The sequence below is a fragment of the Notolepis coatsorum genome (genome assembly GCF_963971535.1).
Source record: "Notolepis coatsorum genome assembly, chromosome: 1".
Lineage (NCBI taxonomy): Eukaryota > Metazoa > Chordata > Actinopteri > Aulopiformes > Paralepididae > Notolepis > Notolepis coatsorum.
The window spans coordinates 193904425-193924833 of record NC_140165.1 but is presented as its reverse complement, the minus strand read 5'-3'; the positions used below and the strand labels follow the sequence as shown (position 1 = coordinate 193924833).

General features: G+C 44.2%; 1 protein-coding gene across 1 annotated transcript in view; it reads left to right on the top strand.

The window, feature by feature from the left end:
* kbtbd3 (kelch repeat and BTB (POZ) domain containing 3) overlaps positions 1-20409 on the top strand; it is a gene marked incomplete at both ends in the record, with an annotated part of 105634 nt that overhangs the window by 49310 nt on the left and 35915 nt on the right. Inside the window, one exon of the mRNA XM_084308562.1 lies at positions 18713-18886. Coding sequence (XP_084164688.1) covers positions 18713-18886 — 174 coding nt within the window. The remainder of the gene's footprint in view (positions 1-18712; positions 18887-20409) is intronic.

Genomic DNA, 20409 nt, shown 5'->3' with positions numbered 1-20409 from the left:
GCAACCTAACAAGAAAAGATGCCAGTAAGGGAATACTGGGTGAAGCTCTTTCCAACGCGTGATGCTTGTTGATAAAATGATGTCTTCTCCTTGAGTACTGTTGAGAGGTTTTATTCTTACTTGCAGTGTGGACAAATATAAGCATACAAAATAAACCCAAAAAGTGACTCAATATAACTGAAAACAAAACAAACGAGCACGGTAAAAAGATAGTGTGGCTTCCCTGTGATAATTACCCAATTTCCCTGCCGCTGCACACCTGTGAACACATACATATAGACTGCACCTGAGCGCACATGAGCCCCGCCTCCTGTGCCCACTGCCAGCTAATTGGTCAACACTTTCATGGTGACACGGTGCCTTCATACAATAACATAACGTCAGAAAATCATCAATTTGGCTACAACACACCGGCCCCCAATTGATACTATATAAACATGTAACAATTCAATGCATGCAAGTGATTGTAGCCAAGTGCGTAGTCCACGTTGATATTTAATTTGTAATGTCCAAAGTTCATGTAGTCCGAAGGAAAACAGATACTAATCTAATTAGCTTCCAAAAGAAGACAGATCTTGGTGATAGTTCAAAGTTCATGTAGTTCATAAAGTTCATGTAATCCAGTAGGGTTGGTAACCCCAGTAATAGAAAATTGGCTTCAGTCTATTCAGCGTCCAATAGAAGATAGGTCTTTGCGATGGTTTGCTCCAGGACGTTGTACTTGATCCGGACATTCAAACTGCACAAGTCCATGTCTGACAGGATCCACGAGGCGCATTATAGTTCGCTACCATGGAAACGTCTCCTATGAAAAGTTCATCTTGTTCTTTGGCCACTGTTGTCTTTGTCTTTTCCTCTCTGTCATCCCTCTTGTCCGACAGCTCCTGTTTCCTTTTCTTTTCCTAATTAGAGTCAATTGACATTGTCTTTACATTCCTTGTGTTCCTTGTGTGTGTGTAGCATCCACAGAGTCTCTTGCCTTTGTTGTGTTTCTCCAGGGAGTCTTTCCTCTCTTTAGCCATGTCAAATATGCCCTTTTTCCTCCTTCTTCTCTTTATGGTCCTTCTCTTTTGTTTTTTCTGTTGGGAAGTGGTTCAGTTCATCCTGACCAGGTGTTGAGTCTTTCCTATGGGAGTCAGAGAGGCCTGGAGAATCACTTAACTTAGCTACACGGTGTTTGTGGGATTTGTATTCCTTGTACTCCTTCACAAGATCGTCCCAACTGTCGTCCCCGTAGAGGCAGGAATCAAAGAAGGGGTCTGAGGCCCACCTGTCGTGGTGGTCATCGGAGGCACTGAGCTTGGTATCTTCCATGTTCAGGAAACGGTTGTTGACGTCGTAACCTTTATGTTTCGGCTCCCCCTTTGGTGCCTTTTCATTTTTAGATTTCTCCTTCTCCTCCCTGGTGTTCTTCTCCTTGTCCATCTGCAGATGTTTCTCCTCGTTCTGTTCACTTTTCCTGTCAGCCTTTGAGGAGGACTTCTCCTTGGACCTTTTTACCTCTTTGTGAGCCTTAGGTTTCTCCTCCTTGAGCTTGTCTCTCTCTTTGAGGGTCCTTTCCTTCTTGGCTGATTCTTTAACTTTCTTAATTTTCTCCTTCTTCGCCGTTCTCTGCAGCTCTTTCCCAGAAGACCAGTCCTCGTCCTCAGGTTCCATTTTTGAAAGCCGCTCCTTTGACTTATCTTTCTGAGAAATGGAGATGCGGTTGGCTGTGACTGTGGGGCAGCTAATCCCACTCTCATTGCCTCCTCTAAATGGTCCGTTGACAACCCATCCCAAAAGGGTTTTAACAGCGTAAGGTCCTTTACCCCTGCTGTTTATCACCTCCCATGGCTCCATTGCGTCTGGAGTGTTAGTTCCAATTAACAACTCCACGTCAGCGTCAATAGCAGGAATTTCCACAGTGTTTAAATATGGCCAAGCATACAAGTCCTTTTGTCGCGGGATGTTATCGCGAGTCACAGGCATCTTGTGTTGAGTGTACACATCAGGCAACTCAATGTAGGTGTCACTGTTTAGTGCCGCAACCTCTAGTCCCGAGATGACATGACTGTTGACGAAGTTTTCTTGGTTCATCGTTTTCATTAAGAATCTAGTGCTCCTTCCTGTCACGTTGAGCTTCCTCATGAGTTGCTCAGAGCAGAAAGTGGATGAACTGCCGGGATCTAAGAATGCATACGTTTCTAAGACTGTGTTGCCTTTCTTTGCCTTGATCTTGACAGGCACAATAGACAAGACGCAATTCTGTGCTCCGGCCCCTATGTGACCACAAGTTTTGGGAGTGGTGACTTGACTCATTCTGTTTTCATCTCGTGTGTCATCTTGTCGTGATCTTAGTTCTTTCCATTCCCTTTCATGAATATGTAGAATGGTAGGATGTCTTAGGTTACATATTTTACAAAACAGCCTACTATGGCACTGTGAACTTATGTGCCCGACATGTAGGCATCCAAAGCAAGCGCCCTTTCTTTTTAGAAAGTCTATTTTTTCACCATGCCGCCTTTTCTCCATCTTGGAACATGTTTCCAAACTGTGGCCCTCTTCACATAGCAGGCAGGATTCTCTTATTGGTTTGTCTCTCTCCTCTTGATTGTCAAACTCAACAGGTGCCACAAATGTAGCAAAACTGCTTCCTCTCTCCTGCAGGCGTCCTTGTGAAGTTTTGTTTCCAATCTTTAACTTTGACATTGAGACAACAGTGTCTAGAATGTCCCCGTACAGTGGGTCAGATGCAATAGACACTTGTCTTTCAATGAAGGTGACAACTTCACTGAAACCTGCTTGACGATGGTGTCTCTCCTGGTATTCAAAAGCAATGTTTCTCCATCTGTCTCTGAGTTTGTAAGGTAGCTTCATGATTATTGCCCGTAGGTTTGATGGCATGTTCATCTCAGACATCTTTTTTCTGAGAGGACGCGACCCCGGTCAGACGCCTCTGGTTTTAGCTCCGCAACGATGTACACACTTTTAGCTATTATGTTTGTTTTTTCTACTTTTTTATTTAAAGCAACACTGGCGGGTACGTCATACGACCGTCAGACACTTATGGACCTGAACCCCGGGCTCAAAGAGGAGTTCGGAGACACTTTTGACCTAGAATGGCCAGCAGAAATCAGACGGGAGAATGGCGGCAAGGAAAAGAACAAAGGCCACGGCAGGAAGAGACACAGAGGGAGACGTGGAGGTATCAGACTGAGACTAAAAAGAGCTGCTTACCGCCCAGCAATTCCATCCATCTTTCTGGCGAATGCCCGTTCGTTGGAGGGTAGGATGGATGACCTAAGGGCGAGGGTCCGGTTCCAACGGGAGATGAGAGACATCAACATCTTATGTCTCACGGAGACATGGCTCACGTCGGCGACCCCGGACAAAAGCGTATCTCCCTCGGATGCCTTTACAGTCCTACGTGCAGATCGTACCGCTGCCTCAGGAAAGACCATCGGCGGCGGGGTCTGCCTCATCACGAACAATTCCTGGGTTAATCCCGAGGGGGTGCATGTTCTCTCGAACTCGTGTTCCCCGGACATGGAGCACCTTTCTATTCTGTGCCGTCCGTTTCATCTCCCGAGGGAGTTCTCCGCGGTCGTCATGACCGCCGTATATATTCCCCCACACGCGAATACGGGCAAAGCGCTGGGAGAACTACACGATCATCTCAACAAACACCAGATCAAACATCCAGATGCAGCGATGGTAGTAGCCGGCGATTTCAACCAGGCCAACCTGAAGAAAGTGATGCCGTCCTTTTTTCAGCACATCGCTTGCTCCACCAGAGGGAAAAACACACTCGACCACTGTTATTCCCCGTTCAGAGCTGGATACAAGGCAGTAGCCGCTCCGCCATTAACGGGGTCCACAAGCTCGAGCGATCACGACTCCATCTTGCTATTTCCGGCATATCAACAAAGATTGCGTGACGCCGTCGTGTCACGTGAGACAAAGAAGTGGACCGACGAATCAGAGGCCACGCTCCAGGACGTGCTTGCAGACACGGATTGGGATGTATTCAAAGGAAGCGCCAGTGACGTCAGCGAGCTAGCAGACACAGTGGTGTGCTACATTACAACAATAGCCGATGGTATTGTCCCCAGGAAAACGGTGCGGATTTTCCCAAACCAGAAACCGTGGGTGGATAGCACTATCAGAGCAGCTCTGAACTCTCGTACCACCGCCTACAACCTGGGTAGAGAGTCAGGAAACATGGAGGAGTATAAGGCTTCAGTCTATACTCTACGCAAGGCTGTCAAACTTGCTAAGAGGACATATGCTGATAAACTGGAGACACAAATGGCACAAAACGACACAAGAGGATTATGGCAGGGACTGAAGACAATAACTGACTATAAAGTCAGCGCCCCCTCAATGGGGAGCGACGACGCCTCCCTCGCGGACAAGCTCAACATCTTCTACGCTCGGTTTGGTGTAGACAGTGGCGCTGCTGGCTCTCCGGCTAGTGACGTCACTGGCGCGCCGGCTGTTGTGGAGGGGGGGGGGCAACCGCGGGGGGGCGGGGACGCTCTCTCGTTGTCGGAACACAGTGTGAGAAGAGCATTTATGCAGGTGAACACCAGGAAGGCTGCTGGCCCAGATGGCATAACAGGACGCATACTCAAGACCTGTGCCAACCAGCTGGCCCCTGTGTTCACCGCCATATTTAATCAATCACTGGCGGAGTCAGTGGTCCCTGCCTGCTTCAAGATGTCTACCATCATCCCTGTGCCGAAGAAACCCTCCCCAACATGCCCAAATGACTACAGACCGGTGGCACTCACCTCTGTGGTCATGAAATGTTTCGAGAGGCTGGTCAAGGACCACATTTGTGCCTCCCTCCCCAGTGATATGGACCCTATGCAATTTGCATACAGGACAAACAGGTCCACCGACGACGCGGTCTCCCAGGTACTGCACAGCACCCTCTCGCACCTTGACCGTCAGAAGGGGGGCTATGTGAGACTGTTGTTCATTGACTACAGCTCAGCGTTCAACACCATAGTCCCCACCAGACTGGTGGACAAGCTGATCGAGCTAGGTCTGAGCTCCGCCCTGAGCGCCTGGGTACTGGACTTTCTGAGCGAAAGACCCCAGGCGGTCAGGGTGGGGGGTCAGACCTCCAACACCATAACCCTGAGCATCGGGTCCCCCCAGGGCTGTGTTCTGAGCCCCCTGCTGTACTCACTCTACACACACGACTGTGTGGCCAAGTTCAGCTCCAACTCCATAGTGAAGTTCGCAGATGACACGGTGGTGGTGGGGCTGATCTCGGACAACGACGAGAAGGCCTACCGGGAGGAGGTTGAGGTACTGGAACACTGGTGCCAGGACAACAGCCTGCTCCTGAACATTGGTAAAACCAAGGAGCTGATCGTGGATTATAGGAGAGGACAGCAGGAGACGCACACACCACTGATGATTAACGGGGCTACCGTGGACAGGGTGAGCAGCTTCAAGTACCTGGGGGTCCACATCTCAGAGGACCTGACATGGTCAACACACATAGACACAGTAGTAAAGAAGGCGAAACAGCGTCTCTACCACCTGAGACAGTTAAGGAAGTTCAGAGTATCGGGAAAGATACTCCAGTCCTTCTACTCAGGAGCTGTAAAGAGCATCCTGACCGGAAACATCACTGCCTGGTATGGAAACAGCACGGCACAGGACAAGAAGGCCCTACAGAGAGTGGTGCGCTCAGCCGAGCGTACCACGGGTATTGCACTACCCCCCCTGCAGGTTCTATACAACAAGAGGTGCAAATCCAGAGCCTGCAGGATAATGAAAGACCCTCACCACCCCAATAACAGCCTGTTTCAGCTGCTGAGGTCAGGCAGACGCCTGCGAACCCCAGCTACTAGGACAGAGCGGCTTAGGCTCAGCTTCTTCCCCCAGGCCATCAGAGCCATGAACAATGAACATTGAGTGCTCAGAACATTGAACTGTCCACACACAAGCACACATGAACACACACACGACACGCACACTGTGCACGCTCACACACGAGCAGCCACTTAACACTTTAACATGAGCGGGCACACACTCATGTCGCACACACGCACACTTATGGCCAAAGGAAAGGACACTTTAAATTAGAATAACAGGAACAGTGTATTGCACTACCAAAGCTAACTAGCATGTCCCATATGCTCTGTAAATAACTATGTACAGATACCGAGATGTCACTCCATGTTACCTGTTACCTGTTACTGCACAATGTTGTTTTCTTCTTTGATTCTATTATATGTACCACTGTATTGCACATCGTTGCGGGCTAGACCACCCGCATTTCATTGTATACCTGTATGCCGTGACAATTAAAACTCTTGACTTGACTTGACATGTAGCTGATGTCTTCCATGGCATTACAGCAGATGCGTAGAAATAACGAAAATGCTTGTAAGGCCTTGATATCCTCTGATTTTACAGGTACCCATCCAAACGCTCTCTCCATATATGCAGTGGCTATTTTCTGCTCATTTCCAAAACGTTCATGCAGAAGCGTTCTAGCCTTGTGACATGTCTGCTCCTTTGCAGCACCACAAACATGGGAACTCTCTAACTCTTCCCCCCCCCCCCCCCCCCCCCCCCCTTCTCTCTGAGTGCCTGTCTCCTGGCGCTGACTAAGGTGATGGATGCCTCGGGGTCTTGGCCAAGATTGTAGTGACTGCTCTACATGCACCTCCGAGGCCTTGGATCAGTTATTCACCGCCGTCTGTCCGTGGTCTTGTCAACTGATTAACAGTATTAACAGACTGTTAACAGATTAACAGTCAATGCGGTTTCATTGCTGGGTTAAGTACTTCCATTTCTATTCACATAATACGCCTACTTCATATATCTACTCCATTCACATATATGCCTACCACTTGTATCTATTGCTATGTCCGCCTACTACAATCTCATGAGCTGTCTAACGCCTGTCCCGTCTCCCTGTCTCCCTATGACTTGCTGTCCTGGAGTGTTGACCGGAGTGTTGGACCCCCTCTGCGTGCCCCCCTGTCTCCGGAGGTCTCGTAGTGGTGACCGGAGTGCCGGATGTCCCGCGATGATGTCGGGGAGTTCGTGACCCTCTCTGCGCCGCCCCCTATCTCCCTGTCTCCGGCTGTCCCTGAGCAACGACCGGAGTGTTAAAAAAAATGTCCCTTGACTAAGACGGGGAGGACGTGTCCCTCTTTGCGCCGCCCCTGTGCCTCAAATAGATTGCTATCAGCTCTATCTTTAATCTTTCAAAATGTTCAGTTGCTATCGCTATTAGCTCTATCTTTAATTTTTCAAAATGTACAGTTGCTATTGCATGCACTCATCTGTGTTCCACTACACACATGAGTGCATGCTTACCAACTGTCCGTCTGCAACACTACTATCACCAACATCTAAGAAGGGAGATCCCCCCTTGAATGGCCCTTCTAAGGTTTCTCTCCTCCACACTGCCTGTGGAGCTTTTTTCCCTATTGTTAGGTTTTAGTGAGTTTTTCCTTACCTTCGCGTGGGGTATGTCTGGGAGTGCTTGCAATCTTTCATTTATTTGCATCCATCTAAAAATGTTTGCACCTTATGGTGTTCTTGTTCTGTTCTTGACTTATTGTTATGTTTTCTTCTTGACTTGTTTAAAGAAGATCTGTACGGCCCATGGGGACATTAACGTGTGTTGTCGGGCCCTATAAATAAATTTGATTTGATTTGATTTGATTTGATTTGTGATACCCCCTGTCGGATGGCATATGTTGACAGCTTTTTACCAGCTCTTTAGGTTGCCCTCTAGTGTACTGCTCCAGGTAGTACAAGCAGTCCACACTGTTAGCAGCCTTTCCTTCCACGCCATGTTCAAAGGCTCTAATGAATGTGTTGTACTCAAAAGGGTTTCCATCAAAGATTGGTATATCCCTGGTAGGGCTGACCTTCAAAGCTTTTTTTCCCAATCGAAGCTTCGGGGCCGAGCTTTTTTCGAGCTTCGGAAAAAAAATAAAAAAAATAAAAGAAAATATTTATTTTTATTTTTATTTTATTTTAATTTTTTTTTAATTTTTTATCTTATGTTGTGGGACTTGTACAGCACTTTCATAAACTTTGTTGTTTTTAAATGTGCTCTATAAATAAAGTGGGTTGGATTAATTAATTAAGTAGCCCCTTTCGTGACTGAGCCAACAAGGTTTCACTCGGCTGTGTGATTTAATTCAAGGTGGATCGCTGTTGTCGTTTGAACAACTTCAGATTTCATGGGAACTACCAATCCCTCAAATCAAGAATGTTTAAGATGAATGAAGTAAGATTTTGATTATTTGAAATATGGCCTGTGTAGACTAAACTATGCACAGAATTATGTCAGTCTACAAGGTCCGGATTCTACATGGTCCGGCAATGTAGACCTTGTAGACTCCACTACAGACCAATTATCAGTGAATGTTCATGCATTTTTAAGAAGGGCAACTTCCACAAAAAAACAAAGAACTCACCAAAACATCTCAGTAGCACCTTATCTAAATTTTATTTCCTATTTTGTTTATTCATCCCAGTATCTTTCTTTCTTATGTGTGGAATTCTACAAGGCATGTAGGTGTATATGTATTTGAGGATGATATCCTTCAAACAGGCAATAGTGATGATATAATTTGGGCAGTGCTGAGCTGGATTACTTTGTCCCCCGGCCCCACCCAATGGCCCCCTGTCACACACACACACACACACACACACACACACACACACACACACACACACACACGCACACACACACACACACACATTTACATTTACATTTAGTCATTTAGCTGACGCTTTTATCCAAAGCGACTTACAAGTTCTGTACGACAAGACAGCAAGAAGGGTACAACTCTTATCAGCTGAGTAACAATGTTTATCAAAGTGTTGCGTGTTACAGTGTAGGTTAGTTTATTAGGAAAAGTGCATGACAGTAAGGTTAGTCACGGTTAGATTTTTTATTTATTTTTTAATCATTTCAGATAATGGTTGAAGAAGTGAGTCTTTAGTCGACGGCGAAAGATTGGACGGGATTTGGCTGTCCTAACTGGGATGGGTAGTTCTCACACACACACACACACACACACACACACACACGCACACACACACACACACACAAATCGAAGTAAATTTTTTTTTTTTTTTTTTTTGAATTTTCTTTTATCTTTTTTTTTTTTTTTAATTTTGATTTTTTTTTTATGTTCGAAGCTTGTGCCATCGAACGAAGCTTCGAAGCTTCGAAGTATTTAAGACAGCCCTAATCCCTGGGGGGTAGTGATAAGGAAACTTGCTGTTGCACAAGTAATGCTGTAATGTAATTTTGCTTCTGCATGATCGTGAAGATATTGCCTTGATCCTCACTGCTTTGAATGGGTTGCTGCGGTGAATATACAGCATGGGGTAGGTGTTGAGATCGTTGTGGCATGCTTGCAGTGAGAGCACTTGGTTTTGTTTTGGTTCCTTGAGAAATGATTTCCTTGTGCCGGGTGGCTACAGTACTGAGCTGCTTGTATGGCTTTTGGTGTGATTGAGTTGGTCTTGCAGGTTTGCTGCCTCCTGTTGGTGGATAGTTGACATGACAGTCTGACATTGATGGAATGAATTGTACAGCAGAGGGGTTGAGAGCAGCCTTTTCTTTTGACGCATAAGAGTTCATTCCATCTGTAACTCTGCTTTCAATGTCAGACCTTCTGTTCCTGAGAACATTCACCTTAGCTGTCTGAGCAGCAATTTGACTTTGTATTTGAAGCAATTGTCTTTTTTTCCTTATTTGTGCCTCCTGGGCTTCCATTTGTGCCTTTAATTGTGCTTGCTGGGCTTCCATTTGTGCCTTTAGTTGTGCTTGCTGGGCTTCCATTTGTGCTTTTAATTGTACCTCCTGAGCTTCCATTTCATGACTTTCTTTTAACGCCATTTCCAATACCACGAGTGCCGCCACCTCGGCCTGTGCCAAGATGGATGCAGAAATATTTGATGACATTGAGTGTCGGGTAGAACTACCACGTGACACCCTTGATTTACCCGTATTGGAAACACTGTCATCTGGCCCAATACTATTCACCTCCTCGTTTCCATTTGACACAAAGTTGAAATTTGAACCATCATTATCAAGACCCTCGTTTGTATATGACACAGCATTGTTATTTGAACCGTTGTTATTCAGAACCTCATTTGTACTCGACACAGCATTGTTCTTTGGGTCAACCACAACCTCAGTTGCATTAGGCACACCATTGAATTCGTAACCATTGTCATCAACTTGTGTGGGCATGCACTGCTCCCTGTTAGCACACACCCATTTCTCCATTTTGTCAATGATTTGATTAACATTGTGCAGGTGACCTTGAAACCATTCTGTTTGTTTAGACATTTCGTCGTCGGGCAATAGAGGTTTTAGTGATTCATGTACCCGTGTAGTTTCACCAACCAACTTCCACAGTGTGTTGTGCTTAATTTGCATGACGGAAATATTTTCATTTGAGCACATCATTTGATCCAACTCTTTAGCCATTTTACACAATTGTTTCAGTCCAAAGTTCCTTTCTTTATGCAACAACATGATCTTTGTTTCCAAAGCTTTAAATGTGGGCTTAGAAAGCCTTTTGCCAAGTTCATTGTCTGTTTCATCTTGATTGACAGCTGCCTCCATTTCAACGTTAATTTCCTGATTCCCCACGCTACTCATGTCTACAATGTCAAGCAATAGGCGGAGGTTTTATTTAGAATTCTTGGTAGGATTTGCCTTTATCCATTTGCGCGAGGCCACTCCTTCCACAACTTTATTCCATTAATTTATGAATCCGTCTCACCGTAACTTCTTTGATGTGTTGTTCCACGTTGTGCTGCGTGCATGTTGATATCGTGGTTGAATCGGCAGAAACGTCAATGAAAGGGGCGCTGTTCCTTGACTCCTTCCGTATCTGTCTGTCTTCAAAAACAATCTTGTTTAGAAGCTTATCTTTTTACTTGTGTAAGGGCAACCTAACAAGAAAAGATGCCAGTGAGGGAATACTGGGTGAAGCTCTTTCCAACGCGTGATGCTTGTTGATAATAAAATGATGTCTTCTCCTTGAGTACTGTTGAGAGGTTTTATTCTTACTTGCAGTGTGGACAAATATAAGCATACAAAATAAACCCCAAAAGTGACTCAATATAAATGAAAACAAAACAAACGAGCACGGTAAAAAGATAGTGTGGCTTCCCTGTGATAATTACCCAATTTCCCTGCTGCTGCACACCTGTGAACACATACATATAGACTGCACCTGAGCGCACATGAGCCCCGCCTCCTGTGCCCACTGCCAGCTAATTGGTCAACACTTTCATGGTGACACGGTGCCTTCATACAATAACATAACGTCAGAAAATCATCAAATTGGCTACAACAAGGAGGAATCGGCCAAACTTAAGAGGGACTGGGTGGGACAAATATTTTATAGTACCTTCTCTTCTAGGAAGAGGGGGGTGGCAATATTAGTGAGAAAAAACATAGACTTTAAGGTACACACTAGTTTTTCTCATGATGAGGGGAGATGGGTTATATTGGATGCAGATTTGGAAGGCCAGAGAACTACATTAGCTAATATCTATGCACCCAACATAACGTCCTCTGACTTTTTCCATGAAGTGTGTTAGGTGATTAGGAAAATAGGGAATAGCAACGTAATCATAGGGGGGGACTTCAACCTAGTTGGAGACACCTTACTAGATAAATCCTATCAACCCAGGAACACTGACAATACAGGGAGATTGGCGGTCAGTGTATTGGTAGATGAACTGGGCTTAGTGGATATTTGGAGGGTCTTGAACCCACAGGAAAGAGACTACACGTTTTACTCTCACCCACATGCCTCATACTCTAGAATAGACTATTTCCTGATCTCTAGCACACTGGTGGAACAAATAGCAGATATTGGGATAGGGAACATTGTAATATCTGATCATGCTCCAGTTGAATTGATAATCACATCCATAGAGGAAGGGCAGCGGTCCTTGAGATGGCGCTTCAACAACCTAATGCTGAATGACGAGGTATCATGTGCATACATTAGAACTATATTTAAGGAATTCTGGGAATTTAATGAGGGATCAATAGATGATAGTGGCATAATGTGGGACACATGTAAAGCATACATGAGAGGACGACTCATACAATACAGTGCATTACTAAAAAAGGCAGAGAAACAGAAAATGACAGCATTAGATCAAGAAATTAAAACACTCTCGAAACAGCACAGCCAAAGACCAGACCCGGAAACATGGAGGAAACTGAACAAATCCAAATATGAGATGAACAACATATACCAAAAAAAGGCTGAGTTTGCTCTATTTAGGACCAACCAAAGATATTATGAACAAGGGGAGAGAGCGGGTAAAATATTAGCGAATCGGGTAAAACAAATGCAAAATCAAAATATTATATCCTCAATTCATAATAAAGACGACAAAATTATTACAGACAAAAAGGAAATTAACAATGTTTTCAGGTGCTTCTACCAGGATTTATATACCCCACAAGCGGCGGTGGATCAGGTAAAAATGGATGCGTTCTTCACCAAGATTAAGCTACCATCGTTATCGAAACAACAAGTGAAGTCAATGGAGGGGGATGTCTCCATAGAGGAAATACAAGCTGCAATCAGTAGCCTTAAATTAGGTAAAGCACCAGGAGACGATGGGTTTACTCCCGATTTCTACAAACAATTCAGTGATATCATTTCTCCAAGATTATTAAAAGTATATCAAGACTCACTATTAAAAGGGAGCTTGCCCACTAGCTTGAGGTCGGCCACTATTACTACAGAAAAAGGGCAAAGACCCTCAATATTGTTGGAACTATAGGCCTATTTCCCTGAGTAATTTAGAAGAAAAAGTATTAGCAAAAATACTAGCAAATAGAATAGAGGATGTATTACCGAGTTTGGTACACTCAGACCAAGTGGGTTTCGTGAAAGGGAGAAATTCAGCTGATAATATTCGCACTCCTACACATAATGTGGAAGGTTAGGAACGATGTAGAGCAGGGGTGGGCAATTATTTTTCCCGGGGGGCCGAATGAGCAACTGAAAATATGTTGGAGGGCCGGGCCAAAATTCCAAACTCAATTATGCATAATATACATTTTATTTCTATATAAAAAGCAGTAAATGGCATTGTTTTGACCCCTGGTAATAGTGTATGTTATTATTTGGCAATTAAAAGGTGAGGTTAGCTTTCAAAAATATCATTTATTCAAATAGAATTTATTTCCAAAATGATAAACAAACTGTGAAACATTAATAACAAAGGGCATGTATGAAAAAGTGCTATACAAATAAAGTTATTATTTTGAGTTTCATATACTATTGAAACAAGGATTTTCTTAGCTTTCTAAAGACATCACATCATCTTATAGCCAAACTTTCGACAGTTTTCGGCTTGCCATTGCCCCGACTGCTTTGTTGTTGAATCAAGTAAAATCCTAGGTAAGCGTATATTGTGCGTGTGAACGTTGACATGAAAAAAAATATATATATATACAATTATTATTATTTTTTTATCATGTAATCTTTCGCGGGCCGGTCAATGCCATACAATGCCCAGGTCTGATGTAGAGCCTACAGTGGCCTTCTCATTAGACGCCGAAAAGGCCTTTGATAAAGTGGAGTTTGCGTTTTTGTTTCACACGCTAGAGCGTTTCGGATTCGGACCATCGTTTGTGGGATGGGTAAAACTGTTATACACAAATCCGATGGCCTCTGTCCTGACTAACGGGATCGTATCCTCGCCCTTCAACCTAGGACGGGGGACGAGGCAGGGCTCTCCGCTTTCTCCCCAAATGTTCACGCTTTTCCTCGAACCACTTGCCATCGCACTAAGAACAAATCAAGACATCAAAGGGGTAATGGCGGGACAGGTGGAACATAAACTATTTTTATATGCAGATGATATTTTATTGGTGTCCAGCAATCCCCAAACAGCAGCTGGGGTCATTGGAACAGTTATCGAGTCCTTCTCAGCACTATCTGGATACACAATCAACTGGAGCAAATCAGAAGCAATGCCTCTCTAAATGCTGCCCCTCTGATATCAGGAGGGGATGGCAGTTCAGGTGGATGCCGTCAGGGTTGATATATTTAGGAATAAAGTTGATCCCAGGTCTGAAAGAGATAGTACAAGCTAATATTGCCCCTATAATCGAACACGTTAGTGCTTTAACCCAGAATTGGGCCAGGAGGAATATGTCCCTTCTTGGTAAGATAAACTTAGTAAAAATTATATTGGCTCCCAAATTAAATTATATCCTATATATGCTTCCACTAACCTTCCCAACAATATGACAAGGTAATTAATATATATCTGTGGGGGGGCAAAAGGCCGCTATTCGGTCGGGCCAAAATGTATGCAGCTAAAGAAGATGGCGGTTTATCCCTGCCTAAACTAGACTGGTATCACTATGCGTTCTCACTCTCCCAGCTCTCCAAAATGAACCACTCGGCTGAAGAAGCACCTGCTTGGGTCAAGATGGAGGAGGAAATGGTATATCCCTCATCTCTGGAATCCTTCCTGACACAATCAGACAGACCTATACCTTTTAAGAACCCTCTCCTGGCATTTACCAGAGAAACTTGGAATCAATCACACAGGCTAACTAGAGCTAACCCATATCTAACTGCAAGAGCCTCTATATGGTTTAATAAAAAACTAAAGATTGGTAAGAAATCAGTCATATGGGATGACCGTGTTAAAAAGGGGATACATGTACTAGGTGATATAGCCGGGGAAGATGGGGTATTACCGTTTGAGGATATTAGAAATGATTTTGGCATAGATAATAAAAACGTCTATAGATTCCTGCAGATTAGACATTGTATATCGTCATCAGTAGTTGGGGCAAAATGTGGCCCGATTACTGCAATTCAAGAAATATTTTATAAAGGATGGCGTAGGAAAGGCGGTGCATCAAGGTTCTATGATGTTATAAGGGAACACAATGCACCCAAATTGGCGGGTCTGAGGTTGAGCTGGGAGAACGATGTACATGAGGATATTACTGAGGAAATATGGGAGAAGCTGGTTTCAGGTTTCAGGTTTTTATTTAGACTCCGCAACAGATCATTACTCCAATATACATTGTTGTCAAGGATAGAAACGAAAAAGGCGCAGTGACTTATTTACATCGTTGTCCTTGGGTGTCAAGGATGCTAGAAACACACATACAACTCATTACAGAATTAATCACAATTATTATCTTTGCATAATAATAATGGCACAACCCTAAATTAGTACAAACAAAGCACATTTGTTGTTACAATGTTCCTTTATGCCGAAAGTCAGTGAGTTTCAGGAAGCACCCTCGGGGGAGGGAATTTGGGGGATGGGAGGGAGGGCGGAGAGTGGGGGGTGGGAGTTAAGGATAGGGTAGTGGCTTAGGGTTTGGGCGTGTGAGGCAGTCGAGGGATCCACCCCTCCTTCCGTGCACGTCGCCAGTCGTGCTCGTGGGGGGAGGTTTGCGTGCGGATGGGGAGGGGGAGGGGGGGCCTGCCATCCATCTTATCTTCAGACAGTCAGATAATGTCCCGTCCTTGGTTGCGATGGGTACGGACGTCATAAACCAGGTCTTATCTTGACTTCTTCTCCTCGGCCTCTTTCAATTGACCTCGAACATTCCTTCTTTTCTTCCACAGACCTGAGTTTTGTGGCGGGGGGGGGGGGGGGGGGGGGTTGCATCAGGTTACAATGATTCCTGTGATGCTTTAATTTAATCCAAATCTTTCTTCTTTGTCGCGGTCCTAATGTCCTGTGCGACCCCCAACATGATTTGACCTCTTAATTGTTCATCGGCTGTGTGTTGAGCGAGCCGCTTTGCCAGTTCAATGTGGGCATTTTCCAATCTTGCTACTACTTGAAGGCAGCAAATCCAAATACAAATTGCGATCGCTCCCCAACCGATCAGAAAGATGACGAGGAGATACAGATCCTCAACATCTTCAATCTCAATAGAATATAGGCATATTGATCGCCAATTATTCCAACTGTCAATTGCAAACCCGGCCTGGAATGTCCCTATCGGACATAATGGTTCGGTCGCACTTTGTTTTCTTGAAGAGAAAATTCGATCCACTGCTGCAAAACCCCAGCTTACTAGTTGATCCATTGATTGATTGAGTAGGAAGTCAGGTATATTGAAGAAAAAAGTAGAATGTCCACACCGTCAAGGAGGCAGTTGTAAGGCAGTTGTAAGTAGAGATCCACACCGTTATTAATTGCAGCTTAGAGTCCACACCGTCGAGAGAGGCAGAAAGACAGAGCTGGTGTACGGAGATAAAAACGGCTGCAGGGAGGAGGGTAAAGGAGGCCTTGGAGGGCAGGGAGGAGAGATAAAAAATGCGACTGCTCTCTGGGGAGGTTAGAAAGGGAAAAAGCTGGTATCCAAATGGGGTAAATTCTCTCAGGAGGCACAGTCACAACTTATCTTTTACAAAGTCTTAAACAGAAGCTATTGGACGCCTAGTAAACTAGCCAGACTCAAATAAAAAAACAGTGACATCTGCTGGAGATGTGAGAAGGAGACCGGTACTCTACTACATATGTTATACGAATGTGAGAAAGTTCGGAAAATGTGGGATCAAATTGTGATATTCCTAAGTAAAGTTCTGAATGTAAAGGTGAATAACTCCCCAGCGGCATGCGTATTGGGTATAGTACTGAAAGAGATTAAACTGTCTAAGTACCAAGGAATGTGGTATATAATGGCCATGATATCAGGATGTAGAATTGCCTTACGACATTGGAAATCACCCATTGATATTACTTTTAAGGAATGGATGGAACTAATGTTCTGGACAGCATCATATGAAAGGGTAACGTATAGAGTCGCAGGGAGAGAGGATATCTTTGCTGAGATATGGGATAATTTTCTACACCTAACTGAACGGTCTGGGGATGAATGATTGAGGCGGGGTTTCAGTATTATCAATGATAAATGTGAAAAGTAGGATCTGACCTGATGGTACCTATATTTTATTTTGTATTATGTATGTATATATTATACATATATTGTATGTCCGAATGATGTATCTATGGCATAGCCACTTGCTCTATCACACTCTCACATACGCATATCTAGCCGCATACGCATGTCTAGGACACACACACTCTTATGTACACATAACTGAGCTACACACACTCACATGCACATGGCTGAGATATACATATCTAAGGCACACATACACTCATACTCACATATAGGAAGCAGACACACACACATACTTACACACATATCTGAAGCATACGCTCTCACTTACACATATCGGGGATATACACATACAGGTGGGACACACACACATACATAGCTGAGACACACATACATATACACATCTGAGATACACACTCACACACATATCAGAGACATACATGGGTACGAGACACACACAAAATGTAGGTTCACAGTCACATATCTGAGAAATACACACACATACACATATGAGACATACACACATACATACGTGAGACACGTACCCACTACCCACATACACATATCTGAGACACACATTCATACACATTCTCACACACACTTACATATATCTGAGACACATCCTCTCACATGCACTATGGAGAACGATGGCATCCCGATAGAGATCCAGTACATACTTGCATCGCAGGTAGAATTGGACTACATGTAACGTATATACGCCTTGGTTATATATGCACAATATATAGTATTTTTTTTTTATTTTTTTTTTGTAAGTACTTTTTTAATTTCCATGTCTGTTTTTGGTATGTCTGTATAAGTCCTATGTAAGTTTTGTATGTCTACAAGTAAAAGAAAAAGAAAAATCTTTGACTTTGCATGTTATGCTGACGAAAGTTCTTCCATGAAGATGTGTAAGATTTGTGCAAAAATATTAATAAAAAAATAAAAACTTTAAAATCTTCTAACAGAATGAAATGTTCTAACTTTAACGTTTTCTGTAGTTCATTCCATTATACAACAGGCAGTTACGACCACGCATTGTGATTGGTCGAGAGCGTTCTAAACAGTGAGTATATTCATGATACTCACGGTTAAATCACCATGAATATACCACTGCGCTGGCTTTAGAATGTTGTAGAACGTTTCAACTGCCATTCATCAAACGGAAACTGTGTCAACATGACCTACTCCGCGGACAACGTAACGTTTGATTTAACGTACCCGTTAACCATTAACGAGTGGATAGATAAAGAGGGTGGGCCTACATCTACCGGTATTCAGAAAAACAGCATTATTAGACATGTCAATCCAACGAAAGACGAGTTGGACGTGCTGGAGAAAAGCTGCAATAAAATCAACATCACCAAGTCGACGGCCTGGGCATTGAACTGGCCCAACTCCCGGAACTATCCAAGGGGCTGATGACTTTCTCCGACTTTCACTTGTCATTCGTTTGCGTTGCCAAGTTTGTAGATAGCCTACTCCAGAGACATCTTTAGGAACTATTTTTCTACGCCAAGTTCACTGAAATCGATATAAAAGACCCTAGAATTGTCTGTATTCATCCTATATTTTTCCCGACGCAACCTGCTGTATAAAATCAATAATACACTCGAAAGCCTGTGGTATGTCATGCATATTGCCAGGGCTGTGATGCCTGCGGGCGCATCCCAGCCGTGGCAATATTCATGACATACCACGGCTTCTTGTGTATTATTGCTTAAGTATCAGTTATTCATTCTATAGTAGCTATAAATCATTCTAATTCTATGTTCAAATGTCTTCTTCCAGGTCAATGTGTTGGAGGCGTGTATGAGGTCAGACAATCTGAGTGTGCCCAGTGAGGAGGTGGCTGTGATGTCACTGCTGAGGTGGATAGGTCATGACCTCCTTGAGAGACGCAGGCTGTTGCCACGGTTACTATCCCTGACCAGACTGCACCATCTACCAATACCTACACTTAGGGTACACACACACACACACACACACACACACACACACACACACACACACACACACACACATTGCGTCCACATAAAGGTTGATACAGTTACATCTAATACAATTCTAAATTAATATCTAAGATTTTGGTTCATTCACATAAAGTATGTTCTCAAATAGGTTGATTTGTAGATCGAAAATAAGATTTTTAAATCGTTCTGAGTATCATTACTCAAAATACAGCTCTGTTGTTCCAGCGTAAACAAACGATTTTCAGCCTCCACACTAGGGCTGCTTGATTAATCCAGTTTAAATGTCCATTGTTATATTTGGTCTTGGGGGATCAAATCAAATCAAATTTTTTTATTTATAAGGCCCGACAACACACGTTAATGTCCCCATGGGTCGTACATGTCTTCTTTAAACAAGTCAAGAAGAAAACATAACAATAAGTCAAGAACAGAACAAGAACACCATAAGGTCCAACAAATTTAAAATAAATGCAAATAAATGAAAGAATGCAAGCACTCCCAGACATACCCCACGCGAAGGTAAGGAAAAACTCACTAAAACCTAACAATAGGGAAAAATGCTCCACAGGCAGTGTGGAGGAGAGAAACCTTAGAAGGGCCATTCAAGGGGGGATCTCCCTTCTTAGATGTCGGTGATAGTAGTGTTGCAGACTAACAGTTGGTAAGCATGCACTCAAGTGTGTAGTGAAACACAGATGAGTGCATGCAATAGCAACTGAACATTTTGAAAGATTAAAGATAGAGCTGATAGCGATAGCAACTGAACATTTTGAAAGATTGAAGATAGAGCTGATAGCGAATCTATTTGAGGCACAGGGGCGGCGCAAAGAGGGTCGCGTCCTCCCCGTCTTAATCACGGGACATTCAACACTCCGGTCATTGCTCAGAGACAGCCGGAGACAGGGAGATAGGGGGCGGCGCAGAGAGGGTCGCGACCTCCCCGACATCATCGCGGGACATCCAGCACTCCGGTCACCACTACGAGACCTCCGGAGACAGGAGGGCACGCAGAGAGGGTCGCATCCTCCCGGCCTTCATCACGGGACATCCGACACTCCGGTCAGCACTCCAGGACAGCAACTCACAGGGGGACAGGGAGACGGGACAGGCGTTAGACAGCTCGTGTGATTGTAGTGGGCGGACATAGCAATAGATACAAGTGGTAAGCATATATGTGAATAGAGTAGATATATGAAGTAAGCATATGTGTGTTGTGTGTGTGCTCATGTGTGCTTGTGTGTGGAGAGTTCAGTGTTCAAGACTCTGATGGCCTGGGGGAAGAAGCTGAGCCGAAGTCTCTCTGTCCTAGTTGCTGGTGTGCGCAGGCGTTTGCCTGACCGCAGCAGCTTGAACAGGCTGTTGTTGGGGTGGTGAGGGTCTTTCATTATTCTGCAGGCTCTGGATTTGCATCTCTTGTTATATAAGTCCTGCAGGGGGGGTAGTGCAATAACCGTAGTATGCTCAGCTGAGCGCACCACTCTCTGTAGGGCCTTCTTGTCCTGTGCCTTGCTGTTT